Source organism: Xyrauchen texanus, chromosome 19 (assembly GCF_025860055.1).
Source record: "Xyrauchen texanus isolate HMW12.3.18 chromosome 19, RBS_HiC_50CHRs, whole genome shotgun sequence".
In the NCBI taxonomy this organism is placed as follows: domain Eukaryota; kingdom Metazoa; phylum Chordata; class Actinopteri; order Cypriniformes; family Catostomidae; genus Xyrauchen; species Xyrauchen texanus.
In genome coordinates this window covers 21,357,111-21,370,060 of record NC_068294.1, presented here as the reverse complement: position 1 = coordinate 21,370,060, position 12,950 = coordinate 21,357,111, and the positions used below count along the sequence as shown (strand labels likewise).

At 36.5% G+C, this 12,950-nt stretch overlaps 1 protein-coding gene across 1 annotated transcript in view; it reads left to right on the top strand.

The window, feature by feature from the left end:
* The window catches only part of LOC127660003 (dystrophin-related protein 2-like), a 113,999-nt gene extending 106,874 nt beyond the window's left edge, over positions 1–7,125 (top strand). The window contains exons 20-22 of the mRNA XM_052150037.1: positions 1,537–1,774; positions 6,748–6,859; positions 7,031–7,125. Of these exons, the coding sequence (XP_052005997.1) occupies positions 1,537–1,774; positions 6,748–6,859; positions 7,031–7,125 (445 nt within the window). The remainder of the gene's footprint in view (positions 1–1,536; positions 1,775–6,747; positions 6,860–7,030) is intronic.
* The last annotated feature ends 5,825 nt before the right edge of the window (positions 7,126–12,950 follow it).

The window sequence follows — 12,950 nt, the reverse complement described above, 5'->3', positions numbered from 1 at the left end:
TATGCTTCCTCTTAGCTCTATTTTTCAGAAGTACAGCATATCGAATCACTGTTATGCTGACGATTCACAATTGTATTTCGCAGTGAGTGTAGACAAGAATTGTTAATCTGAGAATGCCCTAAATTGCTTCAAAGATATTAAACATTGGCTGGCAAACATGATTTTTACAATTAAATGAAAGCAAAGTTGAAGTTCTGATTTTAGGTTCCTCCATGTCCTCCTTACCTAGCCTGATTGCCCAGTTAGGTCCTCTGTCATCGAATGTACAAGATCATGTGAGGAGTCTTGGAGTGATTTTAGACTCCTCGTTACTTTTCAATAAGCAGATCAGTGCTGTTGTCAAAGGGTAGCTTTTTCCACCTTAGATCTATTGCTAAAATAAAAAAATTATTTCCCATAAAGACTTGGAAATTGTGATCCACTCACTTATTACATCAAGGATAGACTATTGTAACTCGTTGTACATTGGTCTCCCCCAAACTGCATTATCCTGCTTACAGCGGGTTCAGAACATGGCAGCTATGCTTTTAACAGGGTCAAGAAAGAGGTTTTAGCATCTCTACACTGGCTTCCTGTGAAATTCAGGGTCGATTTTAAAATTCTGATTTTTGTCTACAAGGCACTATCTGGTCTCATGCCCCAATATATCAGTGACCTTCTACATCCTTACTCCCTCACCAGAGCACTCGGGTCTTCTGATCAACTTCTGTTGAGGGTTCCTCGTTGCTACTATAGATCTAAGGGTGACCGTGCCTTTTCTGTGATAGGTCCTAAATATGATGCTGTATTTAAAAGTTTTAATTTATTTTATTATGTTTTATATTTAACTTGGAGTGGTGGTGGCGTAGTGGGCTAAAGCACATAACTGTTAATCAGATGGTCACTGGTTCGATCCCCACAGCCACCACCATTGTGTCCTTGAGCAAGGCACTTAACTCCAGGTTGCTACGGGGGGATTGTCTATGTAATAAGGGCACTGTAAGTCACTTTGGATAAAAGCGTTTGCCAAATGCATAAATGTCAAATGTAAATGTAACTTTATATCAATCTGTTTTTATGTCACTCTGTCATTATTTATTTATTTGTTTGATCTGAAAAGCACTTTGGGTCCAACTTCTGTTGTTTTAAATGTGCTCTATAAATAAAGGTTGACTTGACAAAAACAAACCTGTAGCTGAGAGCTGCAAATTATTGTTGCTTTAATATGTAGCAGAAAAAAATATGGTGTGGTGAAAATTGTCATGATAAACTTTTTTTTTTTTAATTATGACTGTTTTGTCATGTTTTATGACAAGTATATGGTGTATGTAATGCTAAATTGAGGAGTAAAGAAACATATGATCATATCATATGTTTTGTGTAAGGTGGGGTCTGTGTGCATTATAATACTTCTTAATGTAACAGTTTTTGCCCAGAAGTAGAGGATATTATGAACCTAATGATGAGGATGTCATTGATGATGACGTTGCTGCCGGAGAACGCAAGTGATGTTGTAAATGAGGATGTTGACTGTGATGATGCTATTGTTTCTTGCAGGGTGCTGCAGGGCGAGTATCGGCGGTTGAAGTGGAGGCATGAAGAGGCAGCAGCATCCCCCCACCTGCTGGAATCAGGACCAGATTCACCAGCCGGCCAGCAGGACGAGGAGCTCCTGGCCGAAGCTCGAGTCCTTCGCCAGCACAAGACCCGTCTAGAGACACGCATGCAGATTCTGGAGGACCATAACAAACAACTGGAGTCACAGCTACACAGACTCAGAGAACTACTGCTGCAGGTAAGATAATATTCACTCTCTATGATATACAATGGGGTCCAGAAGTCTGAGCCCACATCAAAAAATTTTATTTAAATCTATAAGTAAAAAGTTTTAAGATTTAAACTAATTTAAGTAAAAGTTATGACTTAAAGGGATAGTTCACCCAAAAATGAAAATTCTCTCATCATTTACTCACCTACATGCCTTTATTGACTTTATTTCTTCTGCAGAACACAAATTAACCTTTAAGAAGAATATTTCAGCTCTGTAGGTCCTCTCAGTGCAAGTGAATGGTGACCAAACCTTTGAAGCTCCAAAAAGCACATAAAGGCAGCATAAAAGTAATACCAGCGGTTTAATCCAGATCTTATGAAGCGATCCAATCGGTTTTGGGTGAGAACAGACCAAAATAACTCCCTTTTCGCAATAAATCTTGTTATCTGCAGTCTCCTTGGCGATCATGATTTCAAGCTTGAGTACACTTCCTGTAGCACCATCTAGTGCTCTGCACATGCAATCAAGAAGGAGGTGTAATTGAGCCTGAAATCACAATTGTGCAGAGAGACTGTAATGGCAGTGAAAAAGGAGTTATATTTTAGTCTGTTCTCACCCAAACAGATTGGATAACTTCAGAAGACATTGATTAAACAACTGGAGTCGTATGGATTAATTTTATGCTGCCTTTATATGCTTTTTGGAGCTTCAAAGTTTTAATCAACATACACTTGCATTGAATGGACCTACAGAGCTGAAAAATTCTACTAAAAAGCTTAATTTGTGTTTTGGGGTGAACTAACCCTTTAATATGAAGAAGAAATACTTGTTTAAATTCATTGGCTCTGTACTTGTATTTTGCACTATGCCAATAATGTTGAATCTAATCTAATCTCATCTAAAATCTAATTTCTAGGTCACTAATCAAATGTAAGCAAATGTGTGACATTGAGCATTTTAACTTCTTTGTAGGTCAGGTTTTTTGCTTCCACTGAAGCACACAAGCTGCTGTTTAGAACATTCTCATATAATTTAGGAATAACATGGATCATCAGGTTTTGCACAAACTTTGTAGATCTAATTCTCATTCAGTTGCATGCTGCAAGCAATAGGTGGACATAACCAGGGTTGAGAGGGTAACTTTTGAAATGTATTCCATTACAGATTACATGCTGTAAAATGCAATTTGTAACATATTTCATTAGATTACTCAAATCAGTAATGTAATCTAAATACTTTGGATTACTTCTTCAGCACTGGTAGATTTTTTTCACTCTGCCAGTACAATAAGACAAAATACATAATAAAAATAAATTATCTGAAAAACATATATATCTTATGCAGTGATGTTTCTAAAACAAGATAAATCAAATTGATCTTGTGTTAAGGATTTTTAGATATTTTTACAGGAAAACAATCAAAAAATTATTATCAAGAATATGATTTTTGCCCTAATATCAAAGTTCTTACTAGAAAAAAAAAATTATGATCCAACATGAATTTTCTTGATAAAAAAATATGATCGTGTCTGGTAACGTGCATGTAAAATGGCTAGAAATAGCATTTTAGCTTAGCGTAAAGCTGACAATTTACACAAGGTTTATTTCTATTTCTTCTGCTCCAAACTTACTTCAAACGTACTTCTCTGTCTGCTCTGAAAGTGTTTCACAGATGTTCAGATGCACTTTGGATCGCATAATTTATATGTATAAATGTTTTCAATCTGAAAGGACTAAATATTAAATGAAACAAATGACAATAAAATGCAAAGTAATCTCTTCAGTAATCAAAATACATTTAGAATGTAACTGTATTCTAAATACCAATGATTTAAATTGTAACTGTAGCGGAATACAATTTGTATTTTAAATCCTGTTACATGTATTCCTTTACTCCCCAACCCTGAACATAACAAATAACAACAAATAAAAATTCCTGTATATGATTCAATTAAACCTATTATGCTGATAATATAATTTGTAATGAAAAATGTTGTTCTAGAAAAATACTTGCTAGATTCACTAGTGGTCTCAGACCTTTGGACCCCTTTGTAGTACATATCTTAAAAAAGAGTGATATGCCCACAGTGAGTCCTAAAGTGTGAGCCAGAATAAGTTAAAGCAGTCTGAACAAAGAAGTAAAGGTGTGTAGTGAGTTCTATGAATATGTTACTGTTGCACTGGGAGGGACATGAACAGGTAAATCAGGGCTTTCTGAGGCTGAGACTTTAGTGTAAAATGTTTATGGGTTTGAGAAAATGTAGGGAGGTTCAAAAAAACTGCCTCTATGAGATATATAAAGATGGGCTTACGGAATACAGAAAAACAGTACAGGAGGGAGATAGAGAGAGAAGAAAAGGTATTTGAAACTGCAAGCAAAGAGTAGGAAGACGCTGCAACCGCATAGAATAGACTGCATTACAGATTGCCTTGATGCACCAAACTTAGAAGTGTAAATGAGAGACATAGAGATGCTTACTAATGCTGGTTGGGTAGGGACAAAGAGACAAGGAACTAGAAAAAAGACTTGAGCACGTGAAAGTAGCAACACTTTACCATGAGTTTCTATTTGTTGACATTTAATGCTTTCTGTATATTCGATATATCATGAACTAACCATGAACAATAATTTTTACAGCATTTATTAAACTTGGTTAATGTTAACTTATAAACATATGCATTGGTAGTTAATATTAGTTCATTGCATTAACTTATGATAACATGTACAACTTTTCATTTAAAAAGTGTCAAGATCAATATCAAGATATGTAAAGCATGTATAGTTATTTTGCCCAGCCCTACATTTACCCATTACTGAGAATTGAAAAGAGACTGACAGAGGATGAGAAAGACAAGAAAGCTCACTAACTTCTGTTAAATTCCAAAGACGGGGAAAAGAGAGTTAGAGAGAGATTATGTATGGGGGTGAACACCACTGATGGAGTGGAAAGAACTTGAAGATAAGTAATTTCTCAAGCTGACATACGTAAAGCTTAAGGACAAAGATGGACAAAGCAGAGTGGCCAGAGAGAGAATCCTTTTTCAATGATGAAAGACAGGGAGCAGAAAAGATCAGGCAGAGCAGAGCAAAAGGGATAAGAGGTGGTTGTGCAGACCGTCCAGAGAAATAGTGCTGAAAAGCGATGATTGACAGGCCATTTAAAGGAAAATCATTGTGGCTGTAGCTAAAGGTCAAAAGGAATTAGTAGGAAATACAGGGAAATGAATAAAGGGGAGAGAAGTTCACTTAACTGACAAAAACAAGTGGGAGACACGTCACAGGGAAGGAATAAAGCGATGGGATTAGGAAGCTCTGAATACTTCATACTGAAACCCCTTAAAAGTCTTTGGGAAAGTACAGTCTTACCACTGTGGACATATCTGTGGAGTGATAAAAGAGTTTAACTTGGAATAAATTTAGGTATTCATGCAAACGTCCTCAATTCAACAATCCTGCCTGTGAGATGTGAAATATGAGGCAAGTCATCTAACGGTTTCTTATATGTTTATTTCATCCCTCAAGACAAAACACTGCCTTTTGTAATGTTTGGAAAAGGGGCAGAATCCCTGGTTGATAAACGGCAAAGTTTGAGTTTTGGTAGCATTTGAAGCCTGTTTTTCTTCATAGAAGCTAACAACAACTTTTGGCTGTTTCAGAATAGAATAATAGCGTATTTCTCACTGAGCACTGCACATTATGCACTTATTACTGCCTGTGATTTAAAACAAAACTTTGTGAAACTGTGTAATATTAAACAACTAGCCTGATCTCATGACAATGACATGGCCGTGGCAAAATTTTTGAGGATTGAAATTATGTGGTTCATTACATGTCCACTGTGTGACAATGAAGTCATTCAATTTTCTCCCACATAGGTTAATTTTTAAGGTTAATGGAATATTCTGGGTTCAATAGAAGTTTAGCTCAATCAACAGCATTTGTGCCATAATTTTGATTACCACACAAAAATGATTTCGACTCATCCCTCCTTATCTTTAAAAAAGCAACAATTGAAGTTAGAGTGAGACACTTACAATGGAAGTCAATGGGGCCAATTTTTGGAGTGTTTTAAGGCAGAAATGTGAAGATTTTATAAAAGCACTTATTAATTATTCTGTTAAAATTCATGTATTATTTGAGCTGTAAATTTGAAATAATTATAATTTTTACAGTCATATTATGGTTTATGTGTTTGTTGACATCACATCGTCATGACAACGGAATTGTAAAATTGGCCATAACTTTGCACAGACTTTATCACAGTAAAATCATGTTAACACATATTTTGTTTACATCTTGTGGCTATACTTTTAAAATAGTGAGCATTTTAACGTTTACTGATTAGCCCCATTTACTTCCATTGTATGTGCCTCATTGGAACCCATATTTTTGCTTTTTTGATAGAAAAGGTGCAAGTCAAAATACATTTTTGTGGTAATCAGTATTATGTCACAAATGCTGTCAATTGAGGAAAACATGTATTGAACCCGGAATATTATTTTGATGCTTTATCTTGTTTAAATCAACTAAAGCTACCTCCCTTACCTAACCCTAAACAGTAGTGTCATACAAAGTAAATGGGAAATGATAAACAAATGTTTTCAAGGTTTAATGCTCTATCAAGTTTAAGTAAACAAAACCGATTTCCCTTGCCTAAACATTCAACCTAAACCTTCCAACAAACAGAAGGATAAAAGCATCTGCAAAATATGTAAATAAAAGGCTGAAGCAACCACGTTATTTTGTGGTGTTTCTATGACACTTTCGGCTCACATATCATGGAACTGTGAGTGCATTGCATTGTTGGATCATCCAGGTATTCTTTGTAAACAAAAATATTGCAGCAGATATAGTAAGAATAGTATGTAGTATGCTATTTCTAACATAGCCACTATTTTCACTAGGATTCATTCTATTTTTGTGCTATCTCTTTCTCTCTTTCATGGTCCACTGTCCTCTCTCTCTCTCTCTCTCTCTCTCTCTCTCATCTCTACCAGCCAAAAGATGACTCAGATGCCAATGGCTCAGCTCCTTCCTCCTTGTCCTCACCTGTGTCAGGAGGTGGCCACCAGGGGGAGCTTCCTAGCAGAGAGACAATAGAAGCTGTAGGTGAGACCTAGTCTTAATTTAATTTGCTGTGAGCCTGCCAACAAACTATCATTTGCGATTAAAATAGAGACAGCTTTTTTATTTTCTTTTTAAGGCTTATATATAGGTGTCTGCTAGCCTGTGATGCATTTTGCTGAGGTCACGTTTATTATACAATTTAATGTTGTGTAGGTGATGATTTTGACCATGAGCAGGACACTGTGCTGCAGCTGCAGCAGGTAATCGAGCAGTTGAGGAACGTCTTCCCGTCTGAGCAAGGTCCATGAAGAACCTGAAGCAAAACTCAGAGGCCTATAATTGTGCAGGTTTATTGACAGTTTCATTATTTCTGAAATAATGTGATGTTATGCCTATACGAAAAGGACTGTGTAATGCTTAACAATTCATTTTTCAGACCATACCAAATGCAAAAATAGAAACTTCAATCTTTATGTCTTGCAATTTGCGCTGTGGACTGTACCATTAGCATGGAGGTGTGGGTTAGGAAATGTACGTTGAGAAAAAGTTTAAAAGGCTTGCCCAGGGGACGACAACCAAAGGCACATGTGCCACCATTGCCACGTGGGGTGGGGGACAAGAGAGTGGACAAACCATTTGTGCGACCCACTGTGCGCCAATTTGGCGTGCGGCCAAGTTTATCTACGTTTATTTACAAAGCATAGGAAACTTTAATGGTACAGCCCACAGCGCAAATTTTAAGACATAAAAAGGTTTTAAATAAACAATTGGTGATGAATCAATTATTCCAAAAATAATTTCTAAAGGCACAATTTAGAAAAGTAAAATGGAAGATTAATTATACATTCTTTAAATAACCATAAAAAAATGTAAGTTTCAAAGCGTTTTTACATTTGGATTGGTATGGTCTGAAAAAAATGATTTGTAAAGTGTTACACGAACCAGAAAACATTAAAGGAAAAGTTCAACCAAAATTAAAATTCTCTCATTATTATTATTTACTTATCCTAATATCGTTCCAAACCCGTTTGACTTTCTTTTGTGTAACACAAAAGCACATTTATAAAATCTTCACTGGGCTTATTTGCCATGATGTAAGTGAATAAATACTCTGGTCTGTCAAGCTTGAAAATAGACCAAATACAGCATAAATCAAAATTAAAGCAATACAATCATTTTATTCGAATAACAAAACAACATTTAAATAAAGTCAAATGTGTTTGGAGCAAACTTAAATAATGAGTGTTTATTTTGGGCTAAACTGTTCCTTTAAAGGTGTTTATTTTAGTAAGTTATGTAAACAGAGAACACTAAATTCACCTTAAGAAAACCTTAGATATCTGAAAAAACTTTGAAGTCATCTTTGATCTAAGATGTTTGATGTTTCTTTTTTTTATTGATCTAGATGACAAAATACCTTCCTTTAATGTTGCAGGTGTCATTTTGCTTATCTCATCATGGACAGGGTCTTGAGTATGCAGGGCTAGCTAAATAATGGACGAACGATGATGCGGCGATAGGGGGTCAGACACCCCCCTGGCCCACCCTGCTCAGCCTGCGGCCACTTGTCAATCGGAAAAAGTGTGCCAACTAAACAAACTAACGTTTACATGGTGCCAAAGGCCTGCACTTATCCAGACACTGTGCTAACCCGCAAAGTAATGCAAGGTGTGTGGCTTCATCCATACAGCATGAAAACCACAAACAAGACACACCATGCAGAGGGGAAGGTGCTCCTCTCCTTAGGTATCCCTGTGCCAGCCATTTTTCTTTTTTTAAATTTTTTATTTGAAAATTGTTTACTGTTTCTCTGTGACTCACTCATGCAGATATAAACACACTCATGTACCCATGTTAAGTCGTGCTTGGCCATGTGTGGCCCTTGTTCTGTGAAGCAGAATAGAGCAGATTTCTTGGAATTGCCGAGACACACAGCAGGCTTATTTACACTGTAGGAATGGCACATCTTCAGTAGAGGCTATAATTTGTTTAAGATGCCAAAGTGCCCACAAACATTCTGCTCCTGCCTTGACTTTTCCTCTTCTCTGGGTGTCCTTAACGTATTTTCTTTTTCTCTTTAACATAGCACTGTCTTATTTGTCATCATTAGTGCAAATACATAAACACGTGGTCCAAAATTATTTTTTTCCCAAACCTGGTAATGGCGAGTGAATTGAGAACATTTACCAGCCATGAAGTTTCATGTGGCATTATTTTTATTACAAATATGATTTGTCTGAAATTATTTGGCTTATTTTTTATTGAATTTGTGACAATCAGCGCAGGTATCTGTGTCTCTCTCAGCATTATATAGGGAAGACCGGGGCTAGCTAGACATGGGAAGTTGTCACAAGGGCTATATCTCAGTAACGATAAGATTTGGAGTCACGAGTACAATTGCACAAATGCAAGTGGAGATTTGTTACACATATTTTTGTTTTAGTGACTTAATGGAAGGAATATACCACATATTTGTGGCCACATGTAGTTCTGAAAAACAAATCTTGGGTATCCTAGATAATCTTTTGATGGCAAATTTCCACTGAGGTAAAAGTTATTAGAAGATGGATGAGTCGCGACAGATGATTTCTTTAGCAGACGGTTTATACATAATTTGAATTGTGCACTTCACTTACAGTACATCAGCAAGGGTCAGATTACACTGTAAAATCGAATGAGTTGACCTCCAATTCAGTTCAGTTGACAATCTGTTCACATACTAATTGGACTTAAGTAAAGTGAAATTAATTATTTAAGTACAGTTAACTTGTTACAAATGTTATACAAAAATAACATTTATTATTTTTCTACATAAGTTCCATTGTCATGCTTATGGATACACAGCTGCAATTTTGTACTTGATAATTTTGAGTTAGTAGTACTCAAAGCCAAAGTTTAAAGAAAGTATATATTTGAGTTATTTCAAGTACTGTTTAATTAGGGACACTTAAATGTTTTTTATTAATGACAACTTTAGGGTTTAGAGAGTAAAACTAATAAGAATAGTAAAAAACTAAGCTTTAGTTGAGGAATCTATTTATTTATTTATTTTGCAATTTGAGATAAATAGTATTTACTGTGTATCATTTTTACTCTTGGTTTTAAGCCATGTATGGCAGCCATTTTTATTCTCATTTGGTGCTTGGCAAGTGTTAATTTTTGGACCCTGCAAACACACGCACACACACATAGCCTTACAAACACAAAGGATCTGATGCAGAGATGAGCAGATTTCTCTGGACACAAAGGGAAAGGTCTCATGGCGAAAGAGATTTGTAGTGATGTTTTGTTTGAAGAGCACTTGCAGTTAAATTACAGCTGTCCCCAGGCTATGGCCCCACCAGGTTTGGCCTCTTGCTCTCTGGCTCGGGAGGTTCTTTTAAACCGGAGTCACACAGTCGGATTTATTTTAAACCTAGCACATCTCTTATGCCTTAAACTTCAAAGCACCCACGGACCAAGCTTTTTTCTTTCTTTTCCTAAAGAATACCAGCCTTATATCTCATGTCTTATTGTCTCCTTCCTGATGCAATATTTTGTTTACCAAATGTGCTGTTCTCCAAATCTCAACATTTTCACAATCTAAGTGAAGGAAATGAAAGTGAGAGTGGGGAAGGATTATTTTACATTCTGCAGAGGGAGGAGAACAGCAAATGGGTTACGCTCTTTGTAAACACCGAGAAAAAAGGCCATTTTTTTTTTTGTAAAGTGATTTACTGTGGGTTGTCAGATGTATATCAGCACAGAAGTTGCTGAGGGTGTAGACAGAGACTAGAAAAGAGAAATAGAGAGAGAGAGAGAGAGAGAGAGAGGTGGGGGAGGGATACTGCGTGAAAGAATGACTGCAAATAGGGAAGAGAAAAGAGTGTAAATATTCACTGTGATGGGTTGTGGCACCGCAGCCCCTTGAAAACAGGAATGTGATTATTGCTGCTGGGAGAGATGGAGATGTTTTGCATTTGTTTCAACAAACACATCCTATTTACTATCCTCCGTTGAAGATGGCGGTTGCCCGTTCTCCCCCTCTTCATCAAAAAACAAAGTGACCCTGTTGCACTGTAGATTTCGCTTTAAATCCCACTGCTGCATCGCTGGGCTTCCCTTCTCACACACACTGATCTCATTTTACATCACAGTGCCGAACTGTCTGTTTGTTTTGATGCGGTTGCTAGGGAACTGTCCCCAAGGACACAGCGCAGCAAGCTGGTCTTTAGAAAGGTGGTGTGGCTTCATAATGGACGAGATACAATTAAGCATATGAAGAAAGAGAGAGAGAAAGAGAAATTAGAAATTGCAAGGCTCCTCATTGGGCGTGGGGAGTAAAAACGGATTACTTGTCATGGCGTTAGCTAATTATGATACAAAAAATAGGTAACTGTAATCTGTTATAGTTACATAAATACCCCATTGTAATCAGATTACAGAAACATAAAAAACATTACTGTCAGGATTACAAGTTTTAATTTCTGACAAAAGAAATAGTGAATTTTCCTGACATAAAGTGATACAGACAGCTGTTAGTTTAGAGTGAGAGATGGTTTAGATGCACGTTCTCTTTGGGTTCTCTCTCATGACTCGCGATGGCAATGGAAGAACGTGGATTATTTTCTTGGAAATTTTGACATTGTTCGCTCTTTATAAGAGAAAAGCGAAACAACATTAAAGTTAAGTGGAATTTATGCTTTCTAGTTGTGAAGATGCTCTCATTATCCAACGGTAATATGAGCCACATAGAAATCACATTAGCTAGGTTAGCTAAAATTAGTTCATATTAAAATGAGTAAGCCTTATTGCTCAATGAAATCTGTTTCCCTCATCATTTGGCGGGAGCAGTAATAGCTGCCAATACTGACAGGATTTGCGCATCATTGCTGGTACGGCATAAAAATCCTCTGGTTTGCTTGGTTGCAAATGTGAACTATACTATATTAGCCAGAATGTCCTGTATGCTGTTCTGTTCCATATTGAAGCTGAAAAAATGACCCCTCCCCCAGGTGAACAGTACTTAAACCTGCATCATTTAAATAATTTGCATCCTTGATCATTATTAACAAAGCCAAATTGTATACATAAATACCAAATTAATTGAAAATGTGTTTTAATTTCTTAGGAAATAAAGTTCAATGAAGAATTTATCTGATTTTGATAAATAATTGTTGAGAACAGTTCAAATGTCTGGGTGAGGGAGACATTCTGGCAAATGTAGCATGTTCTTATTCTTATAGTAATTAGGAAGAAGTCATTGAAAAGAGACTCTAAATATTTAAATCTGCTTTGATCTATTCTTTAAAACTAGATTTTATTTCATTTTGGAATCAAATGTATCTCCCCCTTTAAAATCCTCCTTAAACATAAACATAGAAATCAGCCATAAACTGTTAGCTGGTGATGTTTGATTGGATCATGAGCACGCAGAGGAAAGACACTCTCCAGCATTTAATTACGACAATAATAAAGATGATTATGATGATAAAGTGTGATCGGCCTATTGAATACAATCTGCAAATTACAATTGGCTATACACACTAACTGCAATACATGGTAGAATTACACTTTGCAGTATTTTTGAATCCGAGGTAAAGTACTGTGCAAAAGTTTTAGGCACTTGTGAAAAATGTTGCATGGTGAGAATGTCTTCAAAAATAATGGCATAAATAGTTTTCATTTATCACTTAATATCATACAAAGTCCAGTAAACATCTCTTTCTTAGCATTTGTTACACATAGTTTCAGGGTCCACTTCGTGATAGTCCACATATATATTTGATTTGGCACAAGTTTTACGCCAGATGCCCTTTCTGACTCAACCCCCGGTGGCTGGGGGACTTTTACTCACACACATACATACAGGGCAAGTTAGCGTCTCCAATTCACTTAACCTGCATGTTTTTGGACTTGTGGGGGAACATGCAAACTCCACACAGAAAGGCCCTAGTTGAGCCGGGATTCGAACCCAGGACCTTCTTGCTGTGAGGCCACCATGCCGCCCAAAGTCCAGTAAACATTTATTTTTATATAAGCTAAATCAATAATTGGTGTGACCACCTTTGCCTTTAAAACGGCACCAATTCTCTTATGGACACCTGGACAGTTTTTCTTGGTTATTGGCAGACAGGATTTTCCAAGTTTCTTG